The 18,147-nt window shown below is 42.7% G+C and overlaps 1 protein-coding gene across 1 annotated transcript in view; it reads left to right on the top strand.

Moving 5' to 3' along the window:
* Positions 1-4,567: 4,567 nt before the first annotated feature.
* LOC124018669 (sodium-dependent neutral amino acid transporter B(0)AT2-like) overlaps positions 4,568-18,147 on the top strand; it is a 57,027-nt gene continuing 43,447 nt past the window's right edge. The window contains exons 1-2 of the mRNA XM_046334009.1: positions 4,568-4,717; positions 6,181-6,730. Coding sequence (XP_046189965.1) covers positions 6,403-6,730 — 328 coding nt within the window. The 5' untranslated portion in view covers positions 4,568-4,717; positions 6,181-6,402. The remainder of the gene's footprint in view (positions 4,718-6,180; positions 6,731-18,147) is intronic.

The following is an 18,147-nucleotide window of genomic DNA, read 5'->3' as shown; positions in this document are numbered from 1 at the left end:
ACACACACACACACACACACACACACACACACACACACACACACACACACACACACACACACACACACACACACACACACACACCATGTAGGGTTCCTCTCAAACAGACGGACAGACAGCTGACGCTACCCTGACTCTCTTGCCTAAAGATTTGCTCCTCTAATGAGCTTGAACACCGATTCATACATGTTTCAATTCGCTTTTTTGAATTGAGAAAGTTCTCATTTGATTGACCCTAACCATGACAATAACTAAAGTGAATGGAGTCAAATATATCCCTATCTTGGTCTCTTGTAGAGATAGAACACAGTATCCATGTACGTTTATCAAACAGCTTGTGAGCCTGCAGGACCTTCACTTGCTAAAGCTAGTGGATGCTGTGAACAGAAGGCTGCCCGACATATCACACAAACTCTATTAGGAACAATCAATAAGACTGTCTGCTTTGGCTGCAGTCGCTGGGCTCTAGCAGAGGAGCGGGAGTGTGTGTGTGTGTGTGTGTGTGTGTGTGTGTGTGTGTGTGTGTGTGTGTGTGTGTGTGTGTGTGTGTGTGTGTGTGTGTGTGTGTGTGTGTGTGTGTGTGTGTGTGTGTGTGTGTGTGTGTGTGTGTGTGTGTGTGCGTGTGTGTGTGTGTGTGTGTGCGTGTGAGTGCGTCCGTGCGTGCGTGCGTGCGTGTGCGTGCGTGCGTGCGTGTGTGTGTGTGTGTGTATGGGGGTGGGGGGTGGGGGGGTGCTAGTGCGTACACTGCTTTGTCATTTATTCAGACAGGCAAGTCAAACTGTGGCAGAAGGGGATAGGGACACGATGCACTGTGAGCAAGAGTTAAACCTTGTACCACAAACTGAGACATGAAGGAAGGAGTATAACAATAGAGAATGTTGAAATGAAAAAGATGTTTGAGAAATCAACACACACAAGCACAATCTAACTCATTCTAGTTCACTATAATCCAGTTAAGCATACAGTACACAAAACACTCTGCCTCGATCTTGATCCCTCTCTCTCTCTCTCGATCTCTCTTTTTCTCCTCCCACAGACACAAACAGACACACAGTCAGACACACACGTACAGACACACAGCACCCTGCCTGTTTCAGAGCCCACATGACACCTACTGTGAGAAAGAGCTATTGTATGTCCTTGAGGCACCTGACAGTGCATGGTCATCAGAGCAGGTGCTGAGGTCACATGGGGACAGGGAGGATGGGAAGGGGGCTGGGAGGGAGGCAGTGTAGGACAGCCTTGGGGCATGCTACCAGGCTCAACACACTGATGTGTGGGATAGCTCTCGGTCTCTTTCAATGGTCGGGAGAGGTCACTGGGCCTCAGCTTTGTTTAGGTTACCTAATTGTACATTTGGTACTTTGTGCCCTTAATTGCCCGTATGCCAAATAGATCAAAGGCTGAGAGTGGTACATAAACAGAGGCTTCTCCAAAAAGGGAAAAGGGAAAGGAGATGCCCAGTCAGTTGTACAACTGATTACATTCATGTGTCTTCCGCATTTAATGTGGAAATGTGTCTTCCGCATTTAACCCAACCCCTCTATAGGCTTATATTTAATGTGAATAGGGATTTCCACTCCTTAATTTTTTTTTAGGGTGGGGGGGGGGGGGGTTTAAGCACAATCAGTCACTAATTATTGATTAATAAGTTAGACTAACTGTAATATCCATGAGGGTTTGTATTTGTATTTTAGGGATCCCCTTTAGCTGATACTCTTCATGGGGAACAAACACATTAAGCTACAAAAAGCTACAAAACAAAACAGTGCATCATATAACATCACTACATCACGACATATCTGCAACACAAAATGTATGATACCACCATACTCAAATATTACAATGTATGTTTGTGTAGAGCGCATGTGCGATCATGTGCCTGTGCGTGTTTGTGCATGTGTCTCTTCATATCCGCGTTGTTCCATAAGGTGTAGTTTTATCTGGTTTTCAAATCTGTTTTTACTGCTTGCATGAGTTAATTGATGTGGAATAGAGTTTCATGTCGCCATGGCTCTTCGGTCTGTTAATTTCCCAGAGTCTGTTCTGGACTTGGGGACAGTGAAGAGACCCCCTGGTGGCATGTCTTGTGAGGTATGTATGAATGTCTGAAGAGACCCCTGGTTGCATGTCTTGTGGGTTATGCATGATTGTCTGAAGAGACCCCTGGTGGCATGTCTTGTGGGGTATGTATGAATGTCTGAAGAGACCCCTGGTTGCATGTCTTGTGGGGTATGCATGATTGTCTGAAGAGACCCCTGGTGGCATGTCTTGTGGGGTATGCATGATTGTCTGAAGAGACCCCTGGTTGCATGTCTTGTGGGGTATGCATGATTGTCTGAAGAGACCCCTGGTGGCATGTCTTGTGGGGTATGCATGATTGTCTGAAGAGACCCCTGGTGGCATGTCTTGTGGGGTATGCATGATTGTCTGAAGAGACCCCTGGTTGCATGTCTTGTGGGGTATGCATGAATGTCTGAAGAGACCCCTGGTGGCATGTCTTGTGGGGTATGCATGAATGTCTGAAGAGACCCCTGGTGGCATGTCTTGTGGGGTATGCATTGGTGTCTGAGCTGTGAGCTAGTCATTTGAACAGTAGCGATGCAGTCAATCTCTCCTCTACTTTGAGCCAGGAGAGATTGACATGCATGTCATCGATGTGAACTCTCTGTGTACATTTAAGGGCCAGGCATGCTGCTCTGTTCTGGACCCACTGTAATTTCCCTATGTCTCTCTGTGGATTTAGAACATAAAGTGAAATGGACCAAAAAGTACAACCTTTAATTCAGTGAAAATATACATTTAGTGTCAGGCGATGATGCTACCGTAGGATATATCTCTACGACAAACATAAATATATTTTTGGGATAAAATGTTTGTGGCTGGTCATATAGACCTGTTGTCGGCTATAAACTACTACTATGTTAAAGTGCATTTGGAAAGTATTCAGACACCTTGACTTTTTCCACATTTTGTTACATGACAGCTTTATTCTAAAATGTATTAAATTGTTTCTTTCCCGCATCAATCTACACACAATGCCCCATGACAAATTATGTCCAATCAATTGAATGAATCACAGGTGGACTCAAACAAAGGTGGAGAAACATCTCAAGGATGATCAATGGAAACTGCATGCACCTGAGCTGAAAGTCTTTTATTTTTATACATTTGCTAAATTTTCTAAAAACCTTTTTTCGCTTTGTCATAATGGGTATTTATTGTATGTCGATTGATGAGGGAAAAAATTATTTTATAATAAGGCTGTAACATAACAAAATGTGGAAAAAGTGAAGGGGTCTGAATACTTTCCGAATGCACTGTAAATACCCCTTCAAATTAGTGGATTCGGCTATTTCAGTCACACCCGTTGCTGACAGGTGTATAAAATCGGGCACACAGCTATGCAATCTCCATAGACAAACATTAACAGTAGAATGGTCTTACTGAAGAGCTCAGTGACTTTCAACATGTTACCCTCATAGGATGCCAATTTTCCAACAAGTCAGCTTGTCAAATTTCTGCCCTTCTAGAGCTGCCCCGGTCAACTGTATATGCTGTTATTGTGATGTGGAAACATCTAGGAGCAATACTGGCTCAGCTACGAATTGGTAGGCCACAAAAGCTCACAGAACGGGACTGCCGAGTGCCGAAGCGCGTAAGCTTGTAACAATCGTTTGTCCTCGGTTGCAACACTCACTACCAAGTTCCAAACTGCCTCTGGAAGCAATGACAGCACAAGAACTGTTTGTCTGGAACTTCATGAAATGGGTTTCTATGGCCGAGCAGCTGCACACAAGCCTAAGATCACCATGCGCAATGCCAAGTGTCAGCTGGAGTGGTATAACACTTGCGCCATTGGACTCGAGAGAAGTAGAAACGTGTTGTCTGGAGTGATGAATCACGCTTCACCAACAGGTAGTCCGACGTACAAATCTGGGTTTGGCGGATGCAAGGAAAACGCTACCTGCCCCAATGCATAGTACATGTAAAGTTTGAGACATCTGTGGCATTGCGTTGTGTGACAAAACTACACATTTTAGAGTGGACTTTTATTGTCCCCAGCACAAGGTGTACCTGTGTAATGGTCATGAGTTTAATCAACTTCTTGATTTTCCACAACTGTCAGTTGGATGGATTATCTTGGCAAATGAGAAATGTCCACTAACAGGAATGTAAACAAATTCTGCACAAAATTTGAGTGAAATAAGCTTTTTATACATGTTTTATTTCACCTCATGAAACATGCGATCAACACTTCATGTTGTGTGTTTTTTTGTTCAGTGTATTGTAAGAGGTTAGTAGTGGATCATACCAAGTGCAAATAGGGGAGATTAGACATTTTTAAAACGAGTATTTAGTTTATCGTGCGCATTCACGAGGGGTTTGAATATAAGTATACCATATTAAATCGACCTAAATATATAGGGAAAAATTGAGCAAAAAATAATGGGCTTTTGAATCAAATATTGACGAAGAGAGAAGCCGAGCACTCCTATCACCGCTCTGCCTGTAGCCTATTACTAAAACGCAGACTAGTCGAAGACCTTGAGTTTGTTTCGCACAACACTACACCGGCAGTATAGGACCAGAGACGCACCACGAGTGATGATGTCTCCCCCGTGCATGTGCTTCTGTCACAATTTCATTCCTTGAGACGCTTCTTTCCGAAAAAGACCAACATCTGAATTTTACAGAAGACGAATCTATACTAAAGGTAAACATCATTTACAATAAATATATGTTTTGAGCTGAATAGAATGTTGTTGCATTGCGGAGGATGTGGGCAGTGAGCGTATGATGAAATACCGCACATGGATGGCACTACAGAGGAGATGCGGCTGGGCGGGGAGGGAGGAATTAATTTATGTTCATTCCTTCAACAAATTGTCTCTTGAATAAACAACATGGCGCCAGGTATTCCTCTCATCCATTACTTTTTCGACATGTAGGCTATGTATTTAATCATGCATTTTTTGTATCCACATACACATGCATGTCTTGCCTTTTTAATGGCTTAATGTAGCCCTTTATAGTGGAATATGCCATACCGCGACGTATTCATTAGGAACATGGAACGATTTCTTATTTCATCATAAATATAAATGCACATGTACATTTAATACAACAGTCAAATGATATTAACAAGACAATATGAATAGGTTTCAATCTTTCTGTATATAGGCTACAGCCTAGTGTACTACTCCACCTACACCCTAAAATGTACGTTTATTACAATGTACGTTTATTTGCTGATGAAATGAAGCCCATACTTAGTGAATGAACAAGGCTAATCTGGAAGTGGTCAAAGGAAATCATTTAACCACTTAAACCACGGGTCGGTCAAAAGGGAAAGAGAAGACTGCTATATTCTGCACCATTGCAACATTGTATAATTTCGTGCTTTTTGGGGTTTCATTTATGCACAATGGGGATTTTAAGAACTATCGGCCGAAGCATGATCACATCACAACTATTATACTAATACCTTAATAAGGGCTATATTCGGGGTCATTTTTTGTTACATTTTACGTTTGTTGGTTTTCTCTGCGCTCATGTTGAGTTGCGAGGACAATGCGTGTTTGGGTTGGTATGCAAATTGCCTCGTGCTTGGCGTTGGGGATGAATTATTTAGAGGCGAGGATACATGGTCGTCTCGATATCAGACCTGTCATAGCAAAAGTCCAATCCATGTTTCAATAAATGTAGACAATAAATAGACAATGGTACATTCGTCGATTTTGGTCACATTTGTCATATGATTTCCTTGTGCGGAATTGATTTTTGACAGACCCAGACCCCCCCCCCCTTACTTCCTCTCTCCTCCGCTCTCTTCTTTGAGTAAATACAGTATCTGATTTCTTTAAAACATGAGTTCTGTGTCACCATCAGAGAGTGGTGATATCAGCAATACACACTCTCATTCTGCCTTTACTGGAGTTGTGGATGTTGTACCCTAGTATTTTGTTTGATTTCCTTTTGCCATATGCTGATGAGGAAAAGTTCAATATTGTAGTCTGATTTTCATAAAACATGGGTCCTGTGTTAACATCTACCAGTTATCGCATCGCTATGAATCATACACCCTCATGCTGTTTTCCCTGAAGTAATGCATATTGCATTTTTTATATTTACATTGTACCCTTAAGTCATTTTGGTTTTGGATTTCTTTCCCCTCAGGCATTTTGTGACAATGAAGAAATAAACAACTCCTTCTCAACCCTCCATCACAAACCTCCAAGACAGATACTTTATCCAACCCCTGACAGACCATCTCTAAGCCCTTGCCTTGTACAGACACTAGCCGGATTTCAGAATAACTACCAGAACTGCACTGCTCCCACACCCCTCCCGCAACTAGCCCAAAGACATTCCACCCCTCGCCCTGGTCTGCTTTATCAAATGCCCAAAAACAGCAAGGCCGTCAAGAGAGAGCTTGACGATGATGTCAGGGAGTCCGTCAAAGACCTGCTATCCAACGAGGACACTTGTCATGATTCTTTTAAGAAGAGCTCGCTGATCGTGGGAGGCGGCAGAGGTGATGGGGAAGGGAAGGAGCTCAGCCTCAATGGAGACATGGACGTGGAGGACGAAGGCTCGGACGCAGAAGATGATGCAGCGAGGCCAGCCTGGAACAGCAAGCTGCAGTACATCCTGGCCCAGGTGGGCTACTCTGTAGGCCTGGGCAATGTCTGGAGGTTCCCCTACCTGTGTCAGAAGAACGGAGGAGGTGAGTGGCTGTTGTTCTTATTGGTTAGAGTTTAGAAGTCGTCTGCCCATGGCGTTGGAGAGGTTAGCCTGCCACATTTTGTGTTTGTGTGTGTTGCTCTTAAGGGTAAACCTCCTGCTGATCAACATCACAGTGGTCACATGACTGTCTGAGTGTCTCTGTCTCTCCTCTTTTAATAGCTAACAGCTTCTTTTGTTGCCACTCCAATATGTCCCATAAACATCACAAATGGTCCTTTTGTTCGATTAATTAGCAGCCAGTTGAATTTGAGCATGCATTTCATCCAGACATGAAAATACTGCCCCCTGTCAATAAGAAGTTAATGACTCCATCCTAAGTGTATGTAAACTTCCGACTGTATATATATATATATTTATATATACATGTGGATGTATTTCAAGGCCTACTTTCAAACTCAGTGCCTCTTTGCTTGTCATCATGGGAAAATCAAAAGAAATCTGCCAAGACCTTAGAAAAAGAATTGTAGACCTCCACAAGTCTGGTTAATCCTTGGGAGCAATTTCCAAACACCTGAAGGTACGACGTTCATCTGTACAAACAATAGTACGCAAGTATAAACACCATGGGACCACCAGCCGTCATACCACTCAGGAAGGAGATGCATTCTGTCTCCTAGAGATGAATGCACTTTGGTGCGAAAAGTGCACATCAATCCCAGAACAACAGCAAAGGACATTGTGAAAATGCTGGAGGAAACAGGTACAAAAGTATCTATATCCACATTAAAATGAGTCCTATATCGACATAACCTAAAAGGCCGCTCAGCAAGGAAGAAGACACTGCTCCAAAACCGCCATAAAAAAAGCCAGACTATGGTTTGCAACTGCACATGGAGATAAAAAGATCGTACTTTTTGGAGAAATGTCCTCTGGTCTGATGAAGCAAAAACAGAACTGTTTGGCCATAATGGCCATCGTTATGTTTGGAGGAAAAAGAGGGAGGCTTGCAAGCCGACGAACACCATCCCAACTATGAGGCACGGGGGTGGAAGCATCATGTTGTGGGGTGCATTGCTGCAGGAGGGACTGGTGCACTTCACAAAATAGATGGCGTCATGAGGCAGGAATATTATGTGGATATATTGAAGCAACATCTCAAGATATCAGTCAGGAAGTTAAAGCTTGGTCGCAAATGCGTCTTCCAGGTGGACAATGACCCCAAGCATACTTCCAAAGTCGTGGCAAAATGGCTTAAGGACAACAAAGTCAAGGTATTGGAGTGGCCATCACAAAGGTCTGACCTCAAACCTATAGAAAATTTGTCGGCAGAACTGAAAAAGCATGTGCGAGCAAGGAGGCCTACAAACCTGACTCAGTTACACCAGCTTTGTCAGGAGGAATGGGCCAAAATTCACCCAACATATTGTGGGAAGCTTATGGAAGGCTACCCGAAACGTTTGACCCAAGTTAAACAATTTATAGACAATGCTACCAAATACTAATTGAGTGTATGTAAACTTCTGAACCACTGGGAATGTGAAATAAATCGTTCTCTCTACTATTATTTTGACATTCTTAAAATTAAGTGGTGATTCTAACTGACCTAAGACAGGACATTTTTACTAGGATTTAATGTCAGGAATGATTTAAAACTGAGTTTAAATGTATTTGGCTAAGGTGTATGTAAACCTCCGACTTCAACTGTATATACATATTTTATTTTGATTGTATATTTAAACGTACAATCTACCTGCAGTGAAACCGCTCAACATTTACATTACATTCAGTCATCTAGCAGACACTCCCATCCAGAGCGAGTCACAGGAGCAACCAGGGTCAGGGGCACGTCGACAGATCTCCCACCAAGTCATTTCGGGACACGAACCCACCTTGATTCTTGCATTGTTTTATATATCAAGTCATACACCCTATTCCATGGAATCGGTACATCAAAAATCTCTTTCCAGCTATTTTGTAATCTGTATGGCACAGTTGTCAACATCCCGGTCCTCAAATGAAACTTTTATCCTTTATATTGGACAGACATACCAGTTCTCTACCAGTTCTCTACCACTGCCACCTGCTTCCTCCAGTTTTGCTGTAATGCTGTGATCAATTGGTTGTAATCTTGGATTGAGCAGACCATTCCATACAATTAAGATCGGTCCATGAAAGACATAAATCTACAATTCCAATTTACAATATCATTTAAAAATCAAAAGGCCCCTTTCAAACATAAATACAGGTCTTTTATCAACCTGCACATTTGAGTTTAACCATAATATTTTTTGTAATTTACATTTACATTTAAGTCATTTAGCAGACGCTCTTATCCAGAGCGACTTACAAATTGGTGCATTCACCTTATGACATCCAGTGGAACAACCACTTTACAATAGTGCATCTAAATATTTTAAGGGGGGAGGGGGTGAGAAGGATTACTTTATCCTATCCTAGGTATTCCTTAAAGAGGTGGGGTTTCAGGTGTCTCCGGAAGGTGGTGATTGACTCCGCTGTCCTGGCGTCGTGAGGGAGTTTGTTCCACCATTGGGGAGCCAGAGCAGCGAACAGTTTTGACTGAGCTGAGCGGGAACTGTACTTCCTCAGTGGTAGGGAGGCGAGCAGGCCAGAGGTGGATGAACGCAGTGCCCTTATTTGGGTGTAGGGCCTGATCAGAGCCTGGAGGTACTGAGGTGCCGTTCCCCTCACAGCTCCGTAGGCAAGCACCATGGTCTTGTAGCGGATGCGAGCTTCAACTGGAAGCCAGTGGAGAGAGCGGAGGAGCGGGGTGACGTGAGAGAACTTGGGAAGGTTGAACACTAGACGGGCTGCGGCGTTCTGGATGAGTTGTAGTGGTTTAATGGCACAGGCAGGGAGCCCAGCCAACAGCGAGTTGCAGTAATCCAGACGGGAGATGACAAGTGCCTGGATTAGGACCTGCGCCGCTTCCTGTGTGAGGCAGGGTCGTACTCTGCGGATGTTGTAGAGCATGAACCTACAGGAACGGGCCACCGCCTTGATGTTAGTTGAGAACGACAGTTTGTTGTCCAGGATCACGCCAAGGTTCTTAGCGCTCTGGGAGGAGGACACAATGGAGTTGTCAACCGTGATGGCGAGATCATGGAACGGGCAGTCCTTCCCGGGAGGAAGAGCAGCTCCGTCTTGCCGAAGTTCAGCTTGAGGTGGTGATCCGTCATCCACACTGATATGTCTGCCAGACATGCAGAGATGCGATTCGCCACCTGGTCATCAGAAGGGGGAAAGGAGAAGATTAATTGTGTGTCGTCTGCATAGCAATGATAGGAGAGACCATGTGAGGTTATGACAGAGCCAAGTGACTTGGTGTATAGCGAGAATAGGAGAGGGCCTAGAACAGAGCCCTGGGGGACACCAGTGGTGAGAGCGCGTGGTGAGGAGACAGATTCTCGCCACGCCACCTGGTAGGAGCGACCTGTCAGGTAGGACGCAATCCAAGCGTGGGCCGCGCCGGAGATGCCCAACTCGGAGAGGGTGGAGAGGAGGATCTGATGGTTCACAGTATCGAAGGCAGCCGATAGGTCTAGAAGGATGAGAGCAGAGGAGAGAGAGTTAGCTTTAGCGGTGCGGAGCGCCTCCGTGATACAGAGAAGAGCAGTCTCAGTTGAATGACTAGTCTTGAAACCTGACTGATTTGGATCAAGAAGGTCATTCTGAGAGAGATAGCGGGAGAGCTGACCAAGGACGGCACGTTCAAGAGTTTTGGAGAGAAAAGAAAGAAGGGATACTGGTCTGTAGTTGTTGACATCGGAGGGATCGAGTGTAGGTTTTTTCAGAAGGGGTGCAACTCTCGCTCTCTTGAAGACGGAAGGGACGTAGCCAGCGGTCAGGGATAAGTTGATGAGCGAGGTGAGGTAAGGGAGAAGGTCTCCGGAAATGGTCTGGAGAAGAGAGGAGGGGATAGGGTCGAGCGGGCAGGTTGTTGGGCGGCCGGCCGTCACAAGACGCGAGATTTCATCTGGAGAGAGAGGGGAGAAAGAGGTCAGAGCACAGGGTAGGGCAGTGTGAGCAGAACCAGCGGTGTTGTTTGACTTAGCAAACGAGGATCGGATGTCGTCGATCTTCTTTTCAAAATGGTTGACGAAGTCATCTGCAGAGAGGGAGGAGGGGGGGAGGGGGAGGAGGATTCAGGAGGGAGGAGAATGTGGCAAAGAGCTTCCTAGGGTTAGAGGCAGATGCTTGGAATTTAGAGTGGTAGAAAGTGGCTTTAGCAGCAGAGACAGAGGAGGAAAATGTAGAGAGGAGGGAGTGAAAGGATGCCAGGTCCGCAGGGAGGCGAGTTTTCCTCCATTTCCGCTCGGCCTTCCGGAGCCCTGTTCTGTGAGCTCGCATTGAGTCGTCAAGCCACGGAGCGGGAGGGGAGGACCGAGCCGGCCTGGAAGATAGGGGACATAGAGAGTCAAAGGATGCAGAAAGGGAGGAGAGGAGGGTTGAGGAGGCAGAATCAGGAGATAGGTTGGAGAAGGTTTGAGCAGAGGGAAGAGATGATAGGATGGAAGAGGAGAGAGTAGCGGGGGAGAGAGAGCGAAGGTTGGGACGGCGCGATACCATCCGAGTAGGGGCAGTGTGGGAAGTGTTGGATGAGAGCGAGAGGGAAAAGGATACAAGGTAGTGGTCGGAGACTTGGAGGGGAGTTGCAATGAGGTTAGTGGAAGAACAGCATCTAGTAAAGATGAGGTCGAGCGTATTGCCTGCCTTGTGAGTAGGGGGGAAGGTGAGAGGGTGAGGTCAAAAGAGGAGAGGAGTGGAAAGAAGGAGGCAGAGAGGAATGAGTCAAAGGTAGACGTGGGGAGGTTAAAGTCGCCCAGAACTGTGAGAGGTGAGCCGTCCTCAGGAAAGGAGCTTATCAAGGCATCAAGCTCATTGATGAACTCTCCGAGGGGACCTGGAGGGCGATAAATGATAAGGATGTTAAGCTTGAAAGGGCTGGTAACTGTGACAGCATGAAATTCAAAGGAGGCGATAGACAGATGGGTAAGGGGAGAAAGAGAGAATGACCACATGGGAGAGATAAGGATCCCTATGCCACCACCCCGCTGACCAGAAGCTCTCGGGGTGTGCGAGAACACGTGGGCGGACGAAGAGAGAGCAGTAGGAGTAGCAGTGTTATCTGTGGTGATCCATGTTTCTGTCAGTGCCAAGAAGTCGAGGGACTGGAGGGAGGCATAGGCTGAGATGAACTCTGCCTTGTTGGCTGCAGATCGGCAGTTCCAGAGGCTACCGGAGACCTGGAACTCCACGTGGGTCGTGCGCGCTGGGACCACCAGATTAGGGTGGCAGCGGCCACGCGGTGTGGAGCGTTTGTATGGTCTGTGCAGAGAGGAGAGAACAGGGATAGACAGACACATAGTTGACAGGCTACAGAAGAGGCTACGCTAATGCAAGGAGATTGGAATGACAAGTGGACTACACGTCTCGAATGTTCAGAAAGTTAAGCTTACGTAGCAAGAATCTTATTGACTAAAATTATTAAAAATGATACAGTACTGCTGAAGTAGGCTAGCTGGCAGTGGCTGCGTTGTTGACTTTGTAGGCTAGCTGACAGTGGCTGCGTTGTTGACACTACACTAATCAAGTCGTTCCGTTGTGTGTAGTAGTTTCTACAGTGCTGCTATTCGGGGGCTAGCTGGCTAGCTAGCACTGTTGATTACGTTACGTTGCGTTAAAAGAACGACAATAGCTGGCTAGCTAACCTAGAAAATCGCTCTAGACTACACAATTATCTTTGATACACAGACGGCTATGTAGCTAGCTATGTAGCTAGCTACGATCAAACAAATCAAACCGTTGTGCTGTAATGAAATAAAATGAAAAATGTGATACTACCTGTGGAGCGAAGCGGAATGCGACCGGGTTGTTGAGTGCGGAAGTTCTATTCAGTAGACGTTGGCTAGCTGTTGGCTAGCTAGCAGTGTCTCCTACGTTAAGGAAGACAAATAGCTGGCTAGCTAACCTCGGTAAATTAAGATAATCACTCTAAGACTACACGCTCTAAACTACACAATTATCTTGGATACGAAGACAGCAAAGACAACTATGTAGCTAGCTAACACTACACTAATCAAGTCGTTCAGTTGAGTGTAATAGTTTCTACAGTGCTGCTATTCGGTAGACGGTGGACGTTTGCTAGCTGGCTAGCTGCTGGGCAGATAGCAGTGTAGACTACGTTAGGACGACGAAATACGAAGTTGCAATAGAAGTGCTGACTGTTTCACTTTGTTGTCCTCTTTCTTTTCCTTTTTCTTCTGTCCTTCTTTTGTCCTTATTTTGTCTTCCTTTCTTCTGTTAACTAGATATTTTTTGTTGTTATTCTTTGTAAGCTAGCTAGCTTCTTCCAGGAGAGTCCCTAGCAACTGCTTAGCAACAAGTAAACAATTCTGCTAGCAATTCACCTAGCTAAGATAACTGTACAATTTTATGAAAAAAATAGTTAATTTTTCAAAAGCCTGTCTTGTTTAGTTTGTTCCTTGTTTTGTCTTCTATTGAGTCTTGCAGTTTTCTCTTGATTTTTTCGATGTACTTCACTCTAAAAAAACATTTAAATCTCAATAAATACAGGAGCTCATTTTTCAGCAGCTGCTCAATTTAGAACAATATTTGTAATATTGTAATATTTGTTCTATCTTTTCCGTGGGATAAAATTGAAATTGTAACCAGCTCTGCAATGCTTGTTTTAAAAAGAGAGATACTTTAAACAAGGTTTAATTTTCAGTTCATCAAAAATGAGACATGGCAATCTGCACAAAGGCAATATGGCCATTTTTAAACAAGGGATGAGCTTTTCTTCATAATCTACTTGAGAACCATTTTGGGTTCAAGTAAAACGTTTGTATAAGTGATGCTTTTATAGAAAGGTTTAGTGCTTTTATATTTAATAGTCTCAGCCCAACCAGTTCATATTCATTATATAGATAGGCACACCTTATCCCAGATAAAGCAAAATATTTTTTGCTCATATTTTTTTTTAATTAACAAATCATCAGGAGTAGGCAGCGCCATAAGTGAGTTAACTGAGATATGACTAAGGAGTTAATCAGTGTCATTTTTTTCCCATAAATAGACAGGTATTTACCTCTCCATGGTTGCAGGATCTTGTCTGTTATTACTAGTGTTCTCATGAAATTCATTGTGGGGAGCTCTTTGATATATTTCGCGATATGAATACTGAGTAGGTCTACTTTATCGTCAGTCCATTTTAAAGGTAAACTGCCGGGTAATGTCAAAGTTGTGTTTTTTAAAGATCCAGTACGTAATATGTTACACTTGTCATAATTAGAAAGTACAGAAAGGTTACCTAGATCTTCAATGAGACATTGCAGGGATCTAGCTTGCAGACTTAAAGCTTGAGTCATCGGCATACATGGACATCTTTGTATTTAAGCCTCTAATGTTGTTATTTGACAGCAGACCCCCCTTTTTAATGCCTCTTTACAGTTCAAATCTCTCTGAGAAGTAGCCGCTATTTACTATTTTACACCTGGGGTTGCTATACATTACTTTTACCCATTGAATAATAAATAAAAAAATTATTCAGGCATTTATACTGTGTATAAAATCCAGTCTTACTTCATCAAAGGCCTTTTCAAAATATGCTATAAATACCAGGCCTGGCTTCTTTAGATGTTTCATGTTGGTCTATTATTTCTAGTAGTTGTCGTATATTATCTCCAATGTATTGTCCATGTAAAAAACCTGTCTGATCAGGATAAACAGTACCTGGAAAACCTTTTTAATTCTGAATGCTATGCATTTCGCTAGTATTGTTTTGTGTAAGAGGCATCCAGTTTTCTAGCTGGACTGGATCTTTATATTTGCGATCATGGTCTTGTTTTAATTATAGTGAAATCAGACCTTCCTGCTGAGTACCTGAAAGACTACCATTCCTATAGAAGTAGTTAAAACAAGCTAATAATGGAGATTACCTGTAAGCTATCAAGCCCTGGGTTTTTTTCCAGACTGAAAGGATTTAGTAGCCTCAAAAAGTTATTCCTGGCCTTCGTACTGATATTTTGTTAATTCAAAAAATATATATATATTATTTGGAAATAATTCCTTACATCATTCAGAGGGTGCGGAGAAAACGAAAAAGAAAACACGTCTCTCAAATATTTAGCTTCCTCCTTTAAAATGTCATTCGGAGACTCATGGATGACTCCGTCTTTAGTAACGAGTTTCTGCATGTAATTTTTGAAAGCGTTCCTGTGTTGAAGATTCAGGAATAATTTGGTACATTTTTCTCCATATTCCATCCAGTTTTGATGTATTTTTGTAATAGATTACATTAGATCATTCTTGAAGAAGATCCTCCACTTCTTTTTGTTTTTCCTCTATCTTGATTTATATCTCTGTAGTACCATATTTATTGATATCTACCTGCACTATTAGTTCCTTTATTTCCCTTGTTAGTCTTGTCTCTTTTAGACAAACTGAATTCAATAACATCTGAAGGTACATTTTAAACGTATCCCAATCAATAAAGGGATTTGCTGAACTTATGTTGCACGTGGAAATTCTGTTATGTGAAGGCCAATTCGATGATGTCTCCTATCAATACTTTTTAACATTTGATGCAAAGTGAGAAAAAGACAAGAAAGTAATCAAGATGACTAGCTTGATTAAGTCTGCCTGTATATCTCACAATGTCAGGGTTGTAGGGATTTCCTTTACGGACCATTGATGTACTTAACACTGTGTTATAGTCTCCCACCATAATGATTGGATCGTTTGTTACCTGTAAGTTCAATAGATTGGTAAAAAATGTTTTTGAAAAAGTATGGATCAACCTGATTTGGACTATATAGACAAGTTTGACATCGGCAAACTGCTCGCCCACACGATGCCATAAATGCTGACTGCCATCTGCCCGGTACAATTTCAACCGGGATTCATCTGTGAGCACGCAGAGACCTTTTATGAAAGTTTTTGCCGATATACTTTGGTTATGCAAACCCACAGTTAAACATTTTCGGTGGCTGGTCTCAGATGATCCCGCGGGTGAAGAAACCAGATGTGGAGGTCCTGGGCTGGCGTGGTTACACCTGGTCTGCGGTTGTGAGGTCGGTTGGACGTACTGCCAAATTCTCTAAAATGGCATTATATTAGATAAATTAACATGAAATTATCTGGTAACAGCTCTGGTGGACATTCCCGCAGTCAGCATGCTAATTGCACAATCTCTCAAAACTTGAGACATTTGTGGCATTGTGTTGTGTAACAAAACTGCACATTTTAGAGTAGCCTTCTACTGTCACCAGCACAAGGTGCACCTGTGTAATGATTATGCTGTTCAATCAGCTTCCTGATATGCCACACCTGTCAGGTGGATGGATTATCTTGACAAAGGAGAATTGCTTTCTAACAGGGATGTAAACTAATTCGTGACCGACTGTCTCGATTCGGTCCTATGTAGCAACATTTTAAATGGTGTTTTTTTTACATTGAATTAGCTCAAGCTCATCCTCCCCAATTAAGGTACCACCAATCTCCTGTGGTCTACAACCATTCAGCATCTTAAACCTTCACCCCAATCATCTCTTTAAGAATTCACATGTGAGGCCATGTGCTAAACAGAGTGAGTAAGGTAGTGTAGTAAGCATCCAAAGATTTCAAGGCTAAAAGTGGTGAAAGTAGTAGCAAAAATACACTTTATCTAGTCCTTGGCCTGTATCCTAATCTAACTTTGGTACGGGTCATGCTGTACTTCACATTACCGTCTCTGGTAAATAAACACTATATCAATTAAAATCAATATTTATCACATGCACAGGATACAGAAAGTGCATATTTGCATCGTAGCAATATAACAATTTGAAAGTGTCCAGATAAATATTGTGTTCATATTTTACCATTATTAGATGATTCTTACCCAGACAAATGTTGTACAATCCAGATGTGAAAGACTCACAGCTATAAATGATGCCAAAGGTGATTCTAACATGTATTGACTAGGGGGGTTGAATACTTATCTACTCAAGATACAATGCCTTCAGAAAGTATTAATACCCATTGAATTATTCCACAATATTTGCATTATTCTTCTACAAGATCTTCAAGCTCTGTCAAATTTGTTGTTGATCATTGCTAAACAACCATTCATGTCTTGCTTAAGTACATTTAAGTCAAAACTCGGCCGTTCACAAACTCCAGTGTAGATTTGGCCTTGTGTTTTAGGTTATTTTCCTGCTGAAAGGTTCATTAATCTTCACGTGTCAGGTGGAAAGCAGACTGAACCAGGTTTTCCTCGAGGATTTAGCCTGTGCTCATCTTCATTTCATTTTTATTTATCCTGAAAAACTCCTGTCCTTAAAAAGGTCCTGCACAGTCATCCTATTCCCCAAGTAAAAATAGCCAAAACATCACCCATAATATTTTTACACAAATAAAATGCTCAGAATTGAAGAAATTGTACCCTCTCTCATCTCTAACTATCAGGGAACCTGAAAGAACAGAATGAGTGGGCGGGGATCTTTTATTAATGAGTTTGCCTTGACTGACAGCTCTTTGAAACACTCATGTTGTTGTTGCCAGGTAAACATGCACATGTAAACAAGGTAAACATGCACGTCATTGAGGACCATGTAAATAATGGGCCACATGTCATTCCGAACAGAAATAGTGTACCTCACCCCATTGCCTCAGCAAAATGCTAACATGGTCAACAGAGCTGATCATGGACTTTTGATATCAGACAAACAGCAGCAATACACAATTGCATTACTATTGTTTTCTAACTAATTATAGAATACAGTTCACTGAATACACTTCTTCACAATAATTAGTATACCCTGAGTCACTTTAGAAGCTCAGATATAAGGGAGTGTACTTGAAAAGAGCATACAATAAGTGAGCTGGACAATTTATTGGTGCCTCTATTAGCATTATAAATTACAATAGACATTTATTTGATCAGCTACAATAGGCAAGCATAGCGGAAATATTGATCAACATGAAATAAATGCGAGAAATAATGGTGAGACGTCATTTGACAAAATATTCTAACCATAAGCCTAATAGTATAGCCACACAGCCGACCAAACAATGTGCAGGACTCATTGATTCATACAATTTGTAGCACTCACGTCCCATCCGAATGCTTGAAAATAACAATGCAAATTAACAAAATGTGATGTCACGTAAAAGTGGATTACTTAGGCTTTAGGAAATGCAACCAACTACAGAGATTGATTAACATTTGTACAGTTTATTCATTTAGCAGACATTCTTATCCAGAGGGACTTACAATTAATCCATTCATCTTTAGAGTAAAGTAAAACATTATTTTGGGGGGGGGGGTGCAGGTGGGTGCTGTGGGATTTAAGATACTATTTTGAAGAGGTAGGGTTTCAGATGTTTTCAGAAGATGGGCAGGGACTCTGCTGTCCTAGCTTCAGAGGGAAGGGGAGAGGGTTTTCTGGTATTTTA

The sequence above is a fragment of the Oncorhynchus gorbuscha genome, unplaced genomic scaffold, assembly GCF_021184085.1.
Source record: "Oncorhynchus gorbuscha isolate QuinsamMale2020 ecotype Even-year unplaced genomic scaffold, OgorEven_v1.0 Un_scaffold_556, whole genome shotgun sequence".
NCBI lineage: Eukaryota > Metazoa > Chordata > Actinopteri > Salmoniformes > Salmonidae > Oncorhynchus > Oncorhynchus gorbuscha.
The sequence above is the reverse complement of the archived record's forward strand: the minus strand, read 5'-3'. Positions and strand labels throughout refer to the sequence as shown.